Source organism: Eleutherodactylus coqui, chromosome 4 (assembly GCF_035609145.1).
Source record: "Eleutherodactylus coqui strain aEleCoq1 chromosome 4, aEleCoq1.hap1, whole genome shotgun sequence".
In the NCBI taxonomy this organism is placed as follows: domain Eukaryota; kingdom Metazoa; phylum Chordata; class Amphibia; order Anura; family Eleutherodactylidae; genus Eleutherodactylus; species Eleutherodactylus coqui.
The window spans coordinates 172,846,823-172,866,948 of NC_089840.1; the positions used below are offsets into that span (position 1 = coordinate 172,846,823).

Sequence of the window (20,126 nt, forward strand, 5' to 3'; positions counted from 1 at the left end):
CCCAATGATTAAGTGGCGCTTATGTTCATAGAATCTATGGTCGGTATTACTGTATCTTGACGCCACCAGGAAGTGGTAAGGCCCCCTGAATGTGATTAGCACATCTGCAGCCAATGTTCTAGGTCCTGGAAGCCAGTAACTGTAGCGTAGCTGCAGAGGCCCGATGCCTTAGGAGCGGTGATCGTTTATTAGCACCGAGCCGCTGATCAGAAGAAATGTGAGAGCAGCTGCAGAGTGCCGCTACGTTAGGAGCAGTAAGTGCTCCTCACCACCGAGGCACCGGCCGGAAGAAATCAGAGAGCCGCGAGACAACTGATACAAGCGCCAGCTACCCCGCTCTGACAGCGGCAGACCCAATTGCGGAAGCCGGGCGGGGGAGCAGCCGTGAGGGAACATACAGGCGCTGGGAGGTAGGCTGGCCCGACGACACATGCGGGCCCAGCAACAACATCTGGGTGAGCAGGGGAGCGCCCGTCAGCCAGCACAAACGCAGCTACAGCTGCTGGCTAATGCTGCAGTGAGGTGGGGGCCAGCCAGGAGCTGGGAACGGCCAGTACGCGTTCAGTTATTGCTGCACACTGCACATTGCTTTATGGCGGCCCCGCAGCCTCATGCTTACTTTGCTTCTTAGCCTTACATTATAACATGTTAATGCTGCCATGTAACTGCGGTTACATGCCAGCATTCACAGCTCATAACGTATGGCTAAGAATGCCGGCCTATAGGGAGCTAGGGGTGTGAGAGGGGCGTTCCTTCCTGTCAAAACCCTAGCTTCTGGTGGCGTCAAGATACACTAATACCTCCATGGTAATAGTGGTGGTGGTGGTGAAGGGGCAAACAACGGATGTAATTACACTGAACCCAACCACTGCATCAGTTCACCAACTTCAAGATAAAGGAACCTATTTATACTGCATGGTGAACGCTGTTAAAAATTAAAACATGACAGAAGTGCAGATTTTGTAATTCTTGCTTCTAGAAAAAAAAAAAAACTGGAAGAAAAAGGAATCAAAATGTTACATGTTGCCAAACACTGAATAAATGAAGGCAAGAGTTCATCCTGCAAAGAACAAGACCTCAGAGCTACGGCGATGGAAAAATAAAGCTAAATTAAGTGTTTGTGTACAAAAACAGAAACATATACAGAATTTTTTTTATAAACATAGTATCGCTGAAATACTTACCGTATATTCCGGCGTATAAGACGACCCCCCAACTGTCACCTTATACGCCGGGAATACAGTGGAGCAAAAAAAAAAAAAATCATTACTCACCTTCCCCATCGTTCTGCGGCGCTGCTGCAGGCTGTTGCTCCCTCCTGGTCCCCGGCAGAGCATTGCTTTCTGGACGCAGGGCCGTCAGCCAATCACAGCCATTCAATGACATCATTGAATGGCTGTGATTGGCTAAAACACACGTGCCTTCAGCCAATCACAGTCATTCAATGATGTCATTGAATGGCTGTGATTGGCTGACAGCGTGTGTTAGCCAATCACAGTATTAGCTTTCTGGAGGCGGGGATTTCAAGCCCTGCGTCCAGAAAGCAATGCTCTGCCGGGGACCAGGAGGGAGCGACAGCCTGCAGCAGCGCCGCAGAACGCCGGGGGAGGTGAGTACTGATTTTTTTTTTGACACTTTTTTTTTTGTATTACCGGTGTATAAGACGACCCCCGACTTTAGAGCAGATTTTTCGGGGTTCAAAAGTCGTCTTATACGCCGGTATATTATTTTGCACACTGAATGCCGATTTTTCTTTTTTTATTTCCCCAATTCCACCCCCTCCACCCACAGAAAAAATTATACATTATATGTACCTAAAAATGTAAAAAAGAATAAAAAAACCAAAATGTGCCCTTATACGGCTAGGTCAACTGAAAAATGTAAAGGCTATGGCTCCTGGAATACAACGATGAAAGAAAAACACTGAAAAATTAGTTGGTCATTAAGGCACAAACAGGCTTGTTCACTAAGGGGTTAAACATGAAGTCCGTTTATAAGCAGATAACAGGTGCAACAATTTTTTTTTTTACAAATTTTTCATAGAGTAATTGATATGTTTCTGTGAAATTAAAACCTGCTGATTACACTGGTAAACCAAAGAGCAGCTGCAAGTCTCATTTTCGTTTAAAAAAAAATGGTTAACTCCTTTATTTATCCATCGACGTCGCAGTCTGAGGGCTTGTGTTTTGCGGGACGAGTTGTATTTTCCAATGATACTATTTAATAGACCATATAATGTACTGAAAAACTTTTAAAAAGTTCTGAGTTAAAAAAAAAAAAAAAAAAAAAAAAAAGAAAGAAATCCATCTTCCAGTGTCATTTCTAAGGCGCACAAACTGCAACAAAAATGACATGACGTCGTTCTACGGGTCAGTACAATTACGATACCAAACTTATGTAGGGTTTTTTTTGCTGTAGTACTTTAATTTTCTTTCAGACATTTCATTTTTTTTAAATTCTTTTCCGCTGCCATCTTATGCGTGCAATAACTTTTTTTTCGGTCCACATAGCTGTGCTCATTTCTTGCAGGACGTTCTGTAATTTGTGTTGCTACCATTTTGGAATACATACGACTTTTTATTGCATTTTTTTCTTGGGGGCAGGGTGACCAAAAAAAAAGCGCATTTCTGGCCGTGCAGAAAACCCCAAGTGACAGTTTCAGGCATTCCTACTGCAGCGGCTCTCCTGTGGGGTTGGACCGGAGGGGTGAGTCTTCATTGTTATAGCCATCAATGAGTGTTGGGTGCCCAGAATTGTCACTGGGCCACTTCTTGGCAGGTTCTACCATGGCATACCGGGACACCTCAATAGACGCGCCGTTCTGGAGACGCCTTGACCCAACTGTCTACTCCTTAGAACTTGCCAGCGTTGGTCAGATCTTCCCGCCCGGTCACACTTCTGACACACCAACTTGTTCTTACTCTTATGTTACATTCTAACGACTGCCTACTGGAAGCCGCCACCCGATCAGTAGCTTCACAGCCCTTCTGACTGTCCCCTGGGCATCACAATGCGGTCCTTGACCATCCATGCTACATATGAGCTATGGTTGCCTCACAGTGATGGTGCGAGGTTAAAAAAAAAACAAAACCCCGCTGCACGTCCTATTTTTCCACACTCCTTGGAACACATTGTCTGTTCTCAGTGGGACAGTAAAACCCATCGCACGCCGCCTGATGCGCACGCGAGTGCAATGTGATGTTCCCATTGAAATTAATGTGAAGCACTTGGCGATTCCTCTGACGCACGTGTTACAAGCAGCGGAAGATCGCAGTTCCACTGAAGTGGTGTGAGGAGTTTTTCATGCAAAACTGCCTCATAGCCACAGGTAAAATGTACTTTGCAAAAAGGATATCGCGCTCGCCTGTGCGTGTATATGTATGTATGTATATATATATATATATATATATATATATATATATATATATATATCTATATATCTCTATTCCCTAGAGAGGCACCATTGTCACAAGACAATTAATGTTACCCTCTTCGCCCGTCGGTGGTTTTAGTTCTGGCTGACGGGTGTAACATTGTACCCAGCGCATTAGTACTTGCCGAACCCAGGAGCGAAGACCGTGCGGACGCCATCTTACCTCAGACTTGCAGGCCAACCATGGACGTCCAGAACTGCTGCAGACAAAGCCATTCTGTTCTCACTGCCCGAACAATGCAAGTAACTCCACAATCTCCAGAGCTGAAATCAGCGGGATATTATCTAATGCCGCAGCGCCGCTCTTATTTCGGGGATAATTACAGTCTTCTGAGAACTAAATTCAGAACCCGCAGACTTGGCAGCGGCGACAGAAAACGTACTAAACATTTCCAGGAAGTTGCAAAGTTTACTTTTCCTCTTGTGAAAACTTTGTAGACTTCTGTTGGAAATAACCCTCTGCCCGCATCCTCCACCTGCTGATGCACCTGTAGACCACCGGAGGGACGGCCAGCATGCGAGGACGGGAGGAAGCCGCGGGTCTCATTAGGGCACCTTCACACAAAGCAGAAATGGTGGAGATTTTTTGTAATGGAAAATGTGCTTTGAAATCCGCACTGCCGGCGCAAATTGTGCAGCAGATCCGCAGCCGCTTCACCCGCCAAATAGTTTAGGTTGAATTTCGATGTAGTTTTGTACAGATTTTACGCTGCGGAAAACCTGCGCCATTTCTGCTAGGTGTGAACGCACCCCTAAAACTATTCAATGGGGAGACCGCAGCTTAAACGGCTCCGGCCCGATTCACATGAGCAAGCACAGTTGTGGTCCATGTAAAACGGACCCATTTCACAGGAAGCGTACGCGATTTGCATCGGCCTTTGTATTTAACACTCGAGTGTCACCATTGTTAATGTGCATCAAAAACAAACAAGTGACCCAACTGAAGCAGTATAACCCCCACCGAAGTCACTGGGGGTGAAGAAGCGGGTTCACACAACTGCTCTTTTCCCGCATCTATGGTCTTGAATGGGAGATTGTGGTCTGAGAACTGTGCCACGCTATTCTTTAAATGAACTATCAAATCAGTAAAAAAAAGATAAGTGATTGCCCGTGCGGCACCGCTGGGTTCTAATGGTTTAAAGTTCATTAAACCAGTCAGTGTGAATGAGCCCTTACTGCGGCTGTGCCCCGGCTCTCTGTACCTGGAGGTGAGCCTCCGCCCCCGCGGTCGTACTCACACAGCCATTTCATATGGTCGTTCTGTCCGGTGGAGACATGGACCAAAACAACACGTTGGTTTATAACCACAAGGGATTTTCCCCTCGCAGCGACGCCGGCAGATTAAAGAATCGCCTCATGCCTGTTATTTCCTGACATCTGTAAAAAGAAAACCCCCATCGCACTCGCGTACCGCGTGATCCGCATGCGAGTGGGATGCAATTTCTATAAGTGAAACTATTGAAAGCACTTCTGATTTTAATTAATGTGTGGGGAAAAAAATTAAGATAAACCGCTAGTGCAGAGATGTGATGTACTTGTGCAAAAATACGCCGTGCTCGCCCCGGAAACGCAAGAGTGCCATATTGGTCAGAGCTTGTCGGACTGATCAGATTTCCCTTACAGGTGTCACCGGAGGGCATGCTGTGAGAACGATGAGGTGCCCTCCAGGTGCGCGGTGGTGGCACGAGGACAGGTGCGTGGCGGTTCTACAGCGCTCTCCAAATGTTTACAGGACCCGGTACATTACCACCCCCACATAATTGGATGGAGTGATTTGGAAGCTCTCCCAGTTCTGTCCCCTCCAGCCACTGCTGCACCGGCACACACGGGGTTAAAAGCCATTAGAGCGGAGGTTGGTGAATGTCACCGGCTGCACCACAAACCCCGGAGCCCCAACAGGTGCAGCAGCCGCCGCCGCCGCTCCATCACACCGGCCGGCGGACAGACAGAAGTTGTGCCGGGGAGCAGAGCCGCCGCGTGTACCTTAAGGCTGGCATGTTGTCAGTCCGGCAGCTGGCAGCAGTAGTGGCAGCGGGCAGCTCAGGAGGCAGCGTGCTTCCAGGGGAGCGCAGCTATGATTCAACCACAGACCGGAAGCTCCGCCCACTGGGTCCTGATTGGCTAAAGCGCGCCTCACATTCTCCCCACAGCATCGGCCCACCGTGTAGTGAGGAGCCGCCGGCAGCCTCCCGGCTGTGTGGAGCTGCCGAGCGCCGTGTCCTCCCCGCCGCCTGCCCGTCCGCCCCGTCGCCAGAGCCGGAGGGCAACTTCATGTAATCACAGGACTGCCAAAGCCCGAGGGCAACCGCAGCCACGGGAAGAGTTGGCGCCGGTGGATTTTGCAGTAACGCAGAGAATTTCCATTTTAAGCGATTCTGTGCTGCTGCCATCATGGAATAGCTAGCAAAGGAGATAAAGCGGAGAGAAATCTCAGCATTAGGCAGCGCCCGATAAGCATCAGACAGGAGGCTGCTCTACATCGAAAAATGTGTTTTTTGCAGGCGTGCTCCTTTAAACACTGCTCATTACAGCTGTGTGTCGCATCTAGCGGGAAGCTGTTAATTTTGCATTACTGCTGGTTGACAGTTTGAGGTCTTAGGAACCAATTATCAGCTCTCCATAGACTTGTGGTGTAAACATATAATATTTTCAAATTGCAAGGGGGGTCCCAGAAGTAATTAATATTATATAATGAGGGACAACTTGTACAACACCATAGACCCTGCTAAATCTCTGCACAACTAGTCAACCAGTTCTCTACATTTAGGTTGATGTCAAGTGGCTGTATTAAAAGGTGTGCCAAAGAATCTGTGGGCCAACTGGGATGGGGTACCTGGTTATTAGTGTATCTTGACGCCACCAGGAAGTCCTGGTGGAGACCAGATGTAGTGGGAGGACACACCCCCAGTAAGTTATTGGCTGGAGAGAAGGTAGGGCTGCAGGTCCTTGCAGCCTACTAAGGCAATACAGCAGCTCAGTCTTTGCATCTTATGTCTGTTAAGTACACTGTGCTCAGCACCAGGGACCCAACAGCGGTGCGGCACACAACGGGACATCCCTCCACCGCTGACTGCATGACCACACCAGGGAGGAAACCGCAACAGAGCCAGGGGACAGGTGGCTAACCGAGGTGCTGCAGTGGGAGCGCTCCTCTGTCACATCCCATTACATCCCACAGCGCTTCAGACTGAAGTAGGACCTTGGTGCCTTGACCCAGTTGGGAGCTGGGGGTGTGAGGGGAGTTCCCCCTGTCAAACCCCTAGCTTCCGGTGGCGTCAAGATACACTAATACCGGGTACCTATCCGATCTGCCTGGAGGAGGCACGCAGCTAGTCCTATTCTCATCTGTGAAATAGGACCGTCAGTCCGTAGGACCAAATAAATATATATGCGTAGCCTCATAGGCTATAACAGGGCAGCAGGCACCAAACACACAAACCACTCACAGCAGTGGAAATAAGCCCAGAAACCGAGAAACTGACTTTGAAAAGGAATTTAAAAAATCTAATAGCCTGTGCTTGCAAATTCTGATAGCATAAGGTTGTCTGCAGCATTACTACTAGTCGCCACCAGAGGGCAACTGCACTCTGAAATTGTAGGTAGCGTGAAAACCATCCCCTAAAATGCCACACTGAGGTCTGCTATATTTTACCAGGTCGGGGGACATTTCTTCAAGTGAAAATCCACTCCAAGCATCTGAATGCGGTTCATGTTGGAAACTGATGGATTTCAGCAAGCTTCATTCAGCGGAGTGTTACAGGTAGAACGGACACAAAGTAGATTAGAAAGTTTGATAAAACTTAGTTTATACAGTGATTAAAAGGGAAGCAGTCACCCCCTATAAGCACCATGAAGTAAGGTGGGGTACAGTCACACATAGTAAAAAGGAGATGGATTTTTTGTGGCAAAAATCAACAGTGTTTCTGCATCTGAAGCGTTGTCGTTGATGCAGATTCTAACTGATTTAGCTGCGAATCCGCAGCAGATTCCAGCTTCCACATAACGGCGCTCCTCACCTCCAAATACTGGAGCGCTCACTGCCAGCACCAAGGACCACTACAGAGTGCCACCACTTTTCACCCAGTGAGAGGCAGCTTGCCTGTGCATCAGCTGCCCAGTGGTGTGCTGGCAGCGAGCGCTCAGTATTGGGAGGGGAGTGCTGTTGTGTGCGGGCTGAAATCAGTCAGACCCCGAAGTAATAATGGAGACTTTGAAGTGGAAATGTGGATTTTGCCCCAGATTTTCTACTTTAGCTACGTGTGAATGAACCTTATAGGGTTGTCCTCCATTATACTTACTGAGCTGCATACGCGCACTATAGGGATGAATGGGAGAGCGCGAGCACACCGCCAGGTGAAGAGTCACGCCGTACGTGCACAGCAACTTCATGGCAAGCCGCTGGAATCACAAACACAAGTCCGTGGACTCCCTGTTCCCTCACTTTGAGCTCTAACACAGTTTATGGGGCCAAAACCTGATGACCGGTTCCCTTAAGGCCTGGCTCACACGTGCAAATATCCACAGCGGAAGACCTGTGAACGGTTGTGGAAACAAACTGCGTATGCGTGTGGTTTCCTGCACGGATGTACTGCGTATGGTCCGCGTGGGAGAAAGATCGCAAGCAGGGAATGAACTCAGCAAGTAGCCCCATCCCCAGGAAACCCCCTCCCATCGCTCAGGTGACACCCAGCGCGGATGTTGCAGACACGCTGGATGAGGTGTTGCTCCTACATCCTCTGCTCACAAATTCATGCTTTCTTTATTCCATTTGTATCCGGTCTCCTAGCAACATGCGTATGAATCCGCTTCCATACGCAATGTTATTATGTATGAACTGCGGATCAAATGTATCCATAGAGATCAATGGAGCCCACACCGCGGAATCCACGGTAAAATAGAGCATGCCGCGATCTTTGTTGCACTTGCGGAATCTGCAATTTCTACCCACATGTGTGAGCGAACCTGCGAAAGTCCATGTACTTCCATGCCTGCGTATTATCGCGTATCGTCCGTGCAGGCGACAACCACAGAACCACAATTCAAGTCTGCTGGTGCGAGGACCCCCCCCTCAAGACTGAATCAGCTGGTGGCACCACACTCCAGAGAATAACGGCTAGTCCTGGAGAAACACAAGTCATCTGCTCCTGCACCTACATTACCTACCCTCTGGGCTTCCTGAGGATATATACTGTCATTTATGGGCCGCCCATGGTCTTCAGCTTCTTATACTTCCTTCACTCATCTTTACCGTCCGTGTGGGCGGTTCAGTCCCAGGCTGCACTGGGCACCTATTTGCAGGGCTGACAGCGAAAGAACGGTGAGCCAGACAAGCATAAGACGCACGTCCCTGGACTCCTCAGCCCTATAAACCCATAGACTTACTTTATACTGCTTAAGGGTGATGACAGGTTCCTTTAACCCTTTCCAGACCATTTTTGGATTGAGGGTTTCCTAAAGGGCTTGTTGTTTCTGTAGTTATCCAACGGCACCATCTGCTGGCTAAAGCCAATAACTACATGATGCAATGCAGCGCAGCATTCGGCAGAATAGCCCTACCCCAATAAGCCCCACCCTGATTTGAGGGAGGGGGCATCTTGAAATATAAGCCTTCCCCAAAAAATAAGCCCTAGCTACACTACGTGAACAAAACACAATCGTCACCTAGCAGGTGGCATCCGGTCCCCTTGCGCTGGTCTCTGGCAGGCTTCCGTGTAGTCCTCAATGCGCTGAGGAGCATCTCTTGGTGGTTATGGGCCTTGAATACTCCGCCTCTAGCAAGCAAGTGCTTTGATTGGCTGAGACAGCGCTCATGAACCAATGAGACCTGGCGCTCAATTAACCAATGGCAGCCACTCATTGAATGGCTGTGACTTGCTCAGCGTGAGGGAGAGCCGCAGCTCTAGCCGCCCATAGAGAAGCACTGGGCGTCTGCACTTCATTTCACTGCTGCGGGTTTATTTTTACATGATTTGCGGATAATAAGTGGCAGCATGCTCCATTTTACCGGGGATCTGGCTCCATTCATCTCTATGGGAGCTTAGGGTCTGCAGTGCATCCACAAATACATTTGGATGCAATTGGAGATCCGATGCGGATTTAAAGGTTAGAAGCAATAAGGGAGGTGGGGATGCAGATTTGTCAATTTTAAGATGACCTGCAATGGAAATCCGCATGAAATATCCGCTCGTGCCGTGGACATGAGGCCACACTTGGTATTTCAGTAATTGTGCTGATCCAGATTAGAAAATTATGTTATTTTTACTTAATGGTGGAAGCAAAATCCAAGCAACAATCTTTGGATCCTTATGGCACAGAGCAGGTGGGTCACCAGGGGGTTGATGGGAACCTGTCACCTGCCTGAAGCACCAACTAAGGGCCCAATTAGACAACGATTATCGCTCAAAAGCCATCTATTGAGCGATATCGCTGTGTGTAAATGTGCCCAGCTGTGTGTAAATGTGCCCATCTTTAAGTTTTATGCCGAACGATGGAATATCGTTCTGCCTGAAATCCGTTGTTCGACAGAGCAGTTGACAAGCAGGACTACATGCTGTGTTCTCCCCGGGGGAGCACTAACAGCTGATTGTATTGTCTCAGCTGTCAGCCCCCTGGCAGAACAAAGGGAATGTAAATCAAGAAACAGTGGGTGGTCTGTTCCCTGACTACAGCTCCTGGCAGCTCACAGGCTACTAGTTGGTACTAACAGGCATTAGAACCAAGAAGTAGTTTATGCAAAACGATTGCTCAAAAGCCATCTTTTGAGCCATCATCTTTGTGTCTAAATGGGCCTTTACTTATGGTGCTGTTAGGCAAGCAGACTGAGCCAGGGGTGTATTTTTTGTTTTTTAGACACACCCGCTCCCTGCGGGGCCCGCCGCTGAAGTTGATGCGATGTACAACAAGCCGACTCTTTTCTGAGTCCTGTGCACGCTCTACCATAGACTTGTATAGCTTGCTCATAAAGTGGTCGGTAAACACATCACCGGCCCTAGTAGGCACTTTGTGCCAACCGCAGCCCAGGGATACGGTAAGAACTTTCCCTGGCATGACCCTTACATCAAACACTATTCTGCCTCCTGCCCAAGTACTGCAAGTGTTGCTGCTGTTGATACATTTGTAGCACACCCGGTCTGGGTGCTATTTGATTACTGAACCACCAAGGGCTGCGCCTGCACTTCCCGTGAGCTACAGGAGTCCGCTTGGGGGCGCTCTGGTCACATTGGAGGACAAGGCACTGCAGTGCATCAATATAGTGATAACAAGTCTATTAACGCCCCCAGTAGGCACTTTGTATGGCTCTTCAAAGGTGTTGTCTGCCCTCTTTCCACTTATCCTCTGGATGGGTGATCAGTACTGCGCCCGACACTACCTGCAGCGCGACATATGGGCACCTCATCACTGCAGTGGACAGGGGGGGCGCATACGGTGTTCCTCCAGCCAGCCAAATATATGTTGGCCACGCCTCTTACGCAGACCAGCCAGCACCAATACTGTGTTGTAAACAGCCGCAGTGAGAGATTCTAGAAGATTCACTGATCCTAATGGCCGTGCGGACGGAGACCGTCACCGCGGCTATGATACTTTTGGCGCCTCTCTAGATACCTTACGTGTTTGTCGCACTTTCCACCAATCATCTCACATCTTGTGCTCCTTCACAGGTTTTAATGGGAACTTGTCGCCAGCAGCACAAATGACCGGCAGCGCCGACTGATCCGTCCGTCCCACTTTTGGTGAAGCCCAGCGGATGCCCCGCCCACCGCTCTAACTCATTTGCATACGGCACTGAAAACTGTTAAAGTGCTTTTATTCAATAGTTCTAACAAAAGTGGGAAAGACGGAGCGGCCAGTGGCACCGATGGCGGCAACTTCTCTCTAGCCACGCCCACTCAAGTCCGGGGACTCTTACACGGAGCAGGAAGTCACTGGGGGCGCGTTTATACACAATCACTACTTATTACAGGTCGGTTCGGTCTCCGTATACCGGCCCTTATACACAGGCGCCGATGGCACCGCTGAGGTCATTCGCGTATACACTGAGATAGTCGCTGGACCGCGGGCTTCTCGCTGTGCGGGGTCATGTCCACGGAACGAGCCGCCATCCAGCAACGGTGGGGGGAAAAAAAGTGAACTTTTTTTTGCATTCCCTCGTAACGATTATTTGAACGCCTGTTGCGCACTAATCTTCCCGTATAACCGGCCCATAAATGATGAACGCGCACCGCTCACACCCAGCAAGTAGCCTACTATTGCATGAAGTCACTGATAACCGCTGCTCACACTCAGCAGACCTGCGGTTTTCTGTAAAACGCAAAAGCCATCTCCCAAATCGGCTAGGTGGATCTCCCGCTGCGCCCCCTACTGCTGTGGTGCGGCGGGATGGAGCACGTGCCGTCCAGTGGACGGACAGACCAGCCGGTTACCTCAGAGCCGCCTCCTCCAGCCTCTGCTTCTTGGGCTGCGGCTCTTCCGCTGCCACCTTCATGCTGCCGGCCGCTAGACAATCCCCGGGACTCCGCACGGCCTCCGGACTCTGCGCTGCTCTCCGACCTTCTGCCCTCCCGCCGAGTTGCTGTACGCTGGCCACACCCCCTGCACTAACCACGCCCCGGGTCCGTCACCTAGCAACCGCCTGCAGTCAGTCCAGCTTCCCGCTCCCCTCGGGGTGTCTCCTGCCGCCGCGGAGGGACTTGTAGTTGTAACTTTCTGGCAGTCATTACAGTCATCGCGGCTCACAGTGCGGCAGCGGAAACTAGTGATTAATAAAATTAGTTACAGCTTGTGATGTTACTGGCTCAGCTGATAACCCGCCTCGTCGGCCATAACAGAATAGTTCTCTGAACTCTCCGTCAATCCCGAGGCACAACCACGTGTACAAAAAGATGGTTTTCAGGCGCCCGTAGGACAGCCCAGGGGCCTCGCCGCCATCTTTGTGGAGGCAGCCGGTGCGGGATGATGTGTCAGGCGGCTTCGAAGGAGTTCTGACTTCCTGTTGCTCACTCCTGGGGTATTTAGGTAACTGCTTGCTCTGTGGCTGTGCGGTCCTGTGGGGATTGGAGTGATCAATTGTGTAGAAACTTAATGTACAGTATTTCATTTTGGGTCTTTAGTAGATGTGGATAACTGAGAGGCTGCAGGGAGACTGAGGTGGGGGCACAGGTGAGCCTCCTTCGCCGCGACAGGGCAGGCTGCACAGGTGAGCCTCCTTCGCCGTGAGGTGCACAGGTGAGCGTCCTGCAGCGAGGAGGGCGGAGTGCTCAGGTGAGCCTCCTTCGCCGCAGGGGGCACAGGTGAGCATTTTGCAGCACGGAGGACAGGGTGCACAGGTGCGCGTCTTTCGCCGTGGGTTGCATACGTGAGCGTCCTGGATATGAGCATTGAGCTCTTGGAGATGTAGATCAAATAACGGAGTGGTCAGTTTACTTATTGGCTCTGATGCTTTATAACCTGTTGATTTGCAGGGTGACCCAACAGAGTGTGCCCACCTCCCCGTGACCGTACCTTCACACAAGCTGTCCCCAGGTGTGTAGACCCCGCAGGGCGCCAAATGTCACATGTGTCGTCTCCCATTACATGAGTGGCTCCAAGAACCTCCAGACACGTCTAATTTCAGCAAACTAAAGCACAAACGCTTCCTAAAGGCTCTGTGGACCCCCAGACCGGCTCATGCCCCACCACATTGCCCTCCATTGGATGCCTGCTGTCACTGGCAGCTTTATAACCCACCCCTTCCAGTACATCCTGCCCACCGATGGCGTTGGCATCATTCTTCTCAGCTAGGTGTCTTCTCCAAGGTTGTATTTTGGTGCATTACACTCCTCTGCAGGCTATGGGGACCTAACATACACAGCAAATACACATGTACACGCATGATAATACACGGGACACGCAAGTCCATTGGATTCCTGTTGATAAAACGCAAAGCTTTTATTGTGAAAAAAAAAAACATGGACATCATTGTTGCTGGACAGTGAGGAGTCCGCCGCCGCTCCGACCCTCCTGATGTGGCGGCCTCCGCCATTACCGTAGCTGACACTACATATGCTCACATTAAGCACTACTGGAGTGTGAATGCACTTAGTGGGACTCCCTGTAGATAAATGTCCTGGCACCGCCATGTAACATCCCGCACATTCAGCGCAGCAGGGGCTCATGTACTAACCTTATCAATGTCCTATACAACCTCCATGTTATACAGAGCCCTAATGTGACTCCTGAGGGTTCTATGTATGGGATGACGCTGGGACTTGTAGTACATGCCAACCGCTCGGAGGTGTAATACACAGACGGGCTGGAAGTTGCTGGATCAGAGACCATCATGCTCACAGGCACGGATGACTGACGTGAATAGGGAATTAGTAGAAACTTTTAATTATTCACAGAAGCGTCATTTAAAGTTAGCCCCTGTGCACAGCAGCGTATTTGGGGCTGAGTGTGGTGTTAATCCAGGGCCCCACTACATGCTTATGAGGCCACCTACATAGACCTTTTTTCCCATGGACCAGTGATCCGCGTGAAAACTCATTGCATGGCATATTCCTGTTCGTACAAGTGACAAGAAAAGGGACGTGCCTGTGCATGTCGATGCGCGGAGTCCATGTAAATCACACTGTACACAGACTGCGTGCGGTCCGATGCAAATTGTACCGGAGTGCTGCTCACATCATACAGCACATCTCTTGTGGTTACATTTGAAGGGATTTTCTGGATAAAATATGTTCTCAGTAATAGAAACAAAGCAATCTTGTAGATATGGGAGCTTTTGATGGCTAACAAAAATACATGATGTCACAGCAAGCTTTCCAACCTACGCAGGGTTCTTCCTCAGGCATAAACATCTTTGGATGTTCCGCTTCTTGGACCAGGACTTGCATCAAGCACTGCCACGTGCCCTTATATGTATGTGGTGGTCAGGAGTGCAGATAGTCGGTGGGCTGTTCTGTGCCGGTTTCTGAACGCCTATAGAAATGAATAGGGAAAAGTGCAACTTGTTTTGCCATGTGCGCTTCATAATGTATTCACTTCTATGGGAGTTACAGAAATGGCGTGGAACAGCCCACTTTAATGTTGCCACATTCCCAGTCATCTGCGTAAAGAGGGGTATTGCGGTAGGTACACAGTGTTGCTGTTGTCAGATCCAGGTACACGTGTGTATTGCACACAAATCATGGCAAAAGTGGTTACTAAAATTTAAAGGGCCACTCCAGTAAGGCCGCCTGCACACGGGCGGAAATCCCACGGCGGTATTTCCCGCGGGATTTCCGCCGCTCAAAGTCTGCATTAGGAGTGCATTACAATACGCACTCCTATGCAGACGGCCGTGCAAAAAAACCGCGGCATGTCCTATTTTTGTGCGGGGCTGGCAGAGCCTCGCACAGATACGTCACTCACCCGGCCGCCGGCTCCGGTCTGCGCATGCGCGGGCTGCCCGGCAGCCGGCACATGAAAGAGCCGGGGCCGCCGGGCGTGGGTGAGTATGCGCTGCTCTCTGCAGGCGCTCGGGTTGGGTCCCGCGGCGAGAATTCTCGCCGCCGGATCCGACCCGCTCGTCTGCAGGCGGCCTTACTTCTATATTTTTTATTCTTTATGTAACTTGCCCCCCCCCCCAAATATATATTACCTTCCTGTTCCTTTCTATCTCCTCAGGTGGTCATGTGATCTCCCACTGCTCATACAGTTATGCATTGAACACTGCACTGAACACTCGCACCCATTGACCTCAGTGGAGGCCATCGGCGTGGCATCCGTGCAAAAATAGAACGTGGTTTTTTTGTTTGTTTTTTTTCCTTTTTATTCCGCTCACGGGAACTGCAATTCCTATTCGCATGCCGGAGCGAAGCTGCGAAAGTTCATTCCTTTTAATGGGCGCATATTACTGCGTGTTGTCTGGTGGGTGCTGATCGCGGATTCCACAACTCAAATCCGCCCTTGTGAGCCCGGCCTAATCTGTTGAGCAAGATTATTTCTACATAAATCCAAATGTCCCTTCCCATGCACTCCAGTGATTCAGTAATGTATGAAGCATCGGCCTACTTCTATCATTAGGGCCTGAGCGGAGAAACAATCCCCGGGATGAAGCAAGAGGGGTTATAGACTTCTCATTATAAGTAATATTCCTTTACAAGGTCTAAAGAACCTTTCCCGTCCAGCAGAAGTTCTGCCTATAGACCACGGAGCGCCGCATACTCCATACGTGGGACTTCCTGCCAATTTCACTCTTTGGCACTTTTCCTGCAGACTTGTGGAGTTTTCTCCGTGGTAAAAGACTGATAAGATGTGACCTGTTCATTATCTCCGGTCTCTTATGGTTCTGTACACTCCTCCATGTCCGGGCATATCAGCCATATCACGCGGGTGATAAGTCTGTGGGTCACCTTGTCCAGTTATTAGTAGGTGTTGCGTAGGGACACTTGTAGTTAGTATGAAGTGTCCCGCTGCACAGATCTGTCATTATGTTCCTCTGCCCAGAAGTAATAATGTCTAAATATAAACTATATGTTCCCAAAATAAAGCCTGCTGGATTCTCCGTGAGCGGCGTGGGTCGCCTTATGAACCATATAAAAATAGCCAGAAATCCCGCTTCTGGTCCCGACCCTCCATGTAGGAGGTCGATATCAAACTCTGATCTTTTCTCACGTGGATCCTATGAAGGATCTACCTTATTGCTGCCCACACGGGAAAGAAAGCAATCTGGTGGGTTTCGTAGAGGGTCATTTTCTACTTCCCTCAACTCTCTATTATGCCCTTTAAGTTCTCTCTCACGGGTATATTTCATATTTTGGTCTGTGAATACACAGCATATTCACAGACAAAATACGCCATTTCCTTGTGTCTTGCCTATCTGTAATCTCTTTATGCACATACATAAAACGGACACAATCCCATTGATCTTTTACTGCGTATTCATGTTTATGCTGCGATGAATGAATCCTAAAGTGGTGCGCAGTTACTCTCCCTTATTAACCCCTTAGTGACCAAGTCTGTTTGTGTCTTAAATGACCAGGCCAATTTTTGGAAATCTGACATAATACAGAATAACTCCGTAAAGGTTTTGCATATGCAAGTAATTCTGACAGTTTTTTCGCCACATGTACTTTATTTAGGTGGTAAAAATGGACTGCTATAGAATTCATTTATATTTATTAAGAGCACCAAAATTAGGAAAATTTTGAAAACAATTGTTTTTTTTCACATTTTCAACTGCAATATGTCAAATGACATTTTGGGAATAGGTATCAGAATAATAGATAGCTCCTCAAGTGACCCCTTAAAAAATGTATTCACTGAGGGGGGTCAGGAGTATTTTGACCCCACAGTTTCTTTTCAGGAGTTGATGCAATTTAGAGCATAAAAAACATAGTTTCATATTATTGCAAATATGTCATTTTAAAGGCACGATTTTTTTCTTTAGTTCACATGAAAATGCGGATTTGCACCTCAAAATAGATCCCCCTGTTTGTCCTGTATTCAGAACCATACCCATTGTACGGGCCGGCATGTTTTTATGGCCCTATAGATTAAAGCCAGCCAGCCAGGACGTAAAAGGCATGTCACTAAGGGGTTAGGCACCTGCACCAGAGTCATGTAATACACATTAATGAGAGGCTCAAAAGTTCATAGTGGGATAAACTGATAAGATGGTTCTAGAAGTCTCAGGTCCATAGGATGTAAAGGAGCCTCTAATCCACTCACCTGGCATCCTAACTGTAGGGACCGACAGCATAGGAGATGATTACAGGTGAGAAGGCCTATAAGGCTCAATGTCCACATGCGGATTTGATTTATTAAATCCACGCGGATCTCTGATGCAGGAGATCCGTAGCTCTAGCCATCCATAGGAAACGGGGCGTCCGCAACAGAATTAAACCCTGGGAGATGAAAACACGTAATCCGCCATCACCCGCAAGCCATTAAAAAATCATTTTTAAGGTGATCAGTTGCGGATATCTGCATTGAAAATCCGCTCGTGCCAGGGACATTGGGCCTTAATTAGCCACAATCTAAATGATACAAAATGTTGTTAATCGTGCTTATTGTTTGACTGACCATTCTTATTTTTTCTTTTACCGTATATTCCGGCGTATAAGGCGAACCTCCCCCCTCTCTCTCCCCCCCCCCCCCCCCCCCCCCCCCAACTGTCGCCTTATACGCCTGGAATATGGTGTAAAAAAAAAAAGAAAAAAGCAGTACTCCCATCCCCCGGCATTCTGCGGCACTGCTGCAGGTTGTCGCTCCCTCCTCGTCCCCAACAGAGCATTGCTTTCTGGATGCAGGGCTTGAAATCCCCGCCTCCAGAAAGCTAATGCTGTGATTGGCTAACTCACGCGGCGTCAGCCAATCACAGCCATTCAATGTTAAATGGCTGTGATTGTCTGATGCCGCGTGAGTTAGCCAATCACAGCATTAGCTTTCTGGAGGCGGGGATTTCAAGCCCCGCATCCAGAAAGCAATGCTTTGTCGGGGACGAGGAGGGAGCGGCAGCCTGCAGCAGCGCCACAGAATGCCGGGGGAGGTGAGTACTGTTACTTTTTTTTTTTTTTTGTTTAGCCGGCATATAAGACGACCCCCGACTGCAGAGCAGATTTTTCGGGGTTAAAAGGTCGTCTTATACACCAAAATATGCGGTATGTTTTGGTGAAATGGACGTAGGAACTTTTAATCCTAAAACTTTTGTGGCTCATTTACAAATCCATGAGAAAATAAGGATGCAGAATCCAGATATCTTCATGAGTTGTTTGATATACATTTTCTTTAAATAACTTTTTGTTATCGAATTAACAATATATATATATATATATATTTTTTTTTTTATTTCTTTTTCCAGCGTTGCAGAATTACTGATGATAAAACCGAAGCAAAATCTCCCCTCCTTTTCTGCTGTTAAGAGCTAATAGTTATAATAGCCAGGTAAGACTGGACTGTAATGCTGCCTGCTACTGTATGTACAAGATATAACTGCTATAATGCCACCTGATTCTTTTAAGAATGTCATAAATGTAATACTGCCCACTATGTACATGACTACATCTCCTATAATGGTCCCCTTTTATGTGCAAAGGTAATCCCATCCAGATGTTTCCATACCCCCTGCAGTGTCATCATGTCCAGAGGTGGTCAGCTCCACCCCACTTGCAGTGTAATCATATCCAGAGGTGGTTCCCCCCGACATGTAATGTATTCATGTCCAGAGGTGGTCTGCTACTCAAGGGCACTACCACCAAATATGGACAATATTCCTTATGTCACTAGAGCATCTCAAGCACAAGGGAGCAACCTGATGCTACGTTTTATGGATCTTCTCTGGTGTTCTGTACTATTGTCAGCATCTTGTAACGTGATTCTTGCAACTTACAAGACAGCGCCAATTTGTGAGTTAAAATAAAGGTCTTGTGCCAGAGTTCCTGAGAGAAAGATTGACCCGGTTCCCTTTCCCAGGCTCCCATGAATTCTGGGCAAGTGTCCTCTGTCTCCTGTGTCAGCAGAAACCTGTATATCACACAAATTCACAAAGCCTCTTAGTTGAAAACATTGCATCCACACTCCAGCACTCTTTAAACCAGGCTCCATTGCAGGACTGCCCACTAGGGGTGAGAGAGAACCTGGGATAAAATCAAATTGCAACAGGTAGTAAACCCCACCCAAATTTACATTATTTGCTTAAAGACAGGAGATAGAACAGGGGGATCTGAGGTGCTGCGTGAGTAGCCAAAATCATCCCCCCCGAGACAACCTAGACTCCATAGTGTATTCTGTCTCTACCCATAGTTTAAATGAATGATGTTTAGTATGTCTGTTACAAATGTTGGGCATATAGTACAAGGCAAAATCAGGTATGCTCAAGCCCCCAGACTACCTCTGGCATTGGAGGAAGCTAAATTTAAAGGGGTTCGGTCATTCATTCCCAGGCCATCTTCTTACCCCATCCTCTCCTGGCTTCTCCAAGTCCCCTGGGTCACCAGACGGATCCTCTTCCTGTTATGTAGCATCCAATCTCGGCATTCTCCTTCTTGCAGGTCAGTGTACCCGGTCACTATTAACGTAGCGTTCACTGCCTAGCAGGGAATGCTGAATCCTATACCAGGCTACTGCCGAGACTGCGCCTGAGCGTTGTGTCGCTGCAAGTGTTCATATACTGTTGCCAGCGAGACAGCGGTCTTGGCAATGCCCTGGCATAGGATTTGGCATTCCCTGCTAGGCAGGGAACGCGACGTCACTAGTGACCGGGACCTGCAGGAAGCAGAATCCTGAGATTGGATACTACATAACAGGAAGGATCATCAATAGAGATGAGCGAGCATACTCGCTTAGGGCAATGGAGATTCTCCCCCCCCCCCCCCCCCCCCCTGCTCTCCCCGGCAACGGATTCTTTTCTTCCGAGCGGGCAGGTACTCGCTAAGGACAATGCTCGCTCGAGTAATTGCCCTTAGCGAGTATACTCGCTCGTCTCTAATCATTAACGGTCAGCTAGAGGTGCAGTTACATGGGGGACTGCAGGAGCCAGGAGAGGATTGGAGATATGAAAATACGGTAAGAAGACTGATGGGGGAGGAATAGGTAAGTATTGTTTTTTTCCTTTAATGACCGATCCCCTTTAAATCTTAGTCTGCAGCCTTTCCATACAAATCTGCTAAAGCTCCCTAGTCAAAAATCCGGAGGTTTGGAATGGACTGTGTGAAAATCTCCCTTTCTGTGGCTA

At 48.7% G+C, this 20,126-nt stretch overlaps 2 protein-coding genes across 3 annotated transcripts in view; one reads left to right on the top strand and one right to left on the bottom strand.

The window, feature by feature from the left end:
* ADK (adenosine kinase) overlaps positions 1–12,017 on the bottom strand; it is a 115,615-nt gene extending 103,598 nt beyond the window's left edge. The window contains exon 1 of one of the 2 annotated variants that reach the window (XM_066600393.1): positions 11,854–12,017. In XM_066600393.1, the coding sequence (XP_066456490.1) occupies positions 11,854–11,915 (62 nt within the window). In that variant the 5' untranslated portion in view covers positions 11,916–12,017. Of the gene's footprint in view, positions 1–5,416; positions 5,543–11,853 lie in introns of those variants that run through there. The other variant, XM_066600394.1, reaches the window with a different exon arrangement.
* Positions 12,018–19,910: 7,893 nt separating this feature from the next.
* The window catches only part of AP3M1 (adaptor related protein complex 3 subunit mu 1), a 33,245-nt gene continuing 33,029 nt past the window's right edge, over positions 19,911–20,126 (top strand). Inside the window, exon 1 of the mRNA XM_066601608.1 lies at positions 19,911–19,957. Coding sequence (XP_066457705.1) covers positions 19,911–19,957 — 47 coding nt within the window. The remainder of the gene's footprint in view (positions 19,958–20,126) is intronic.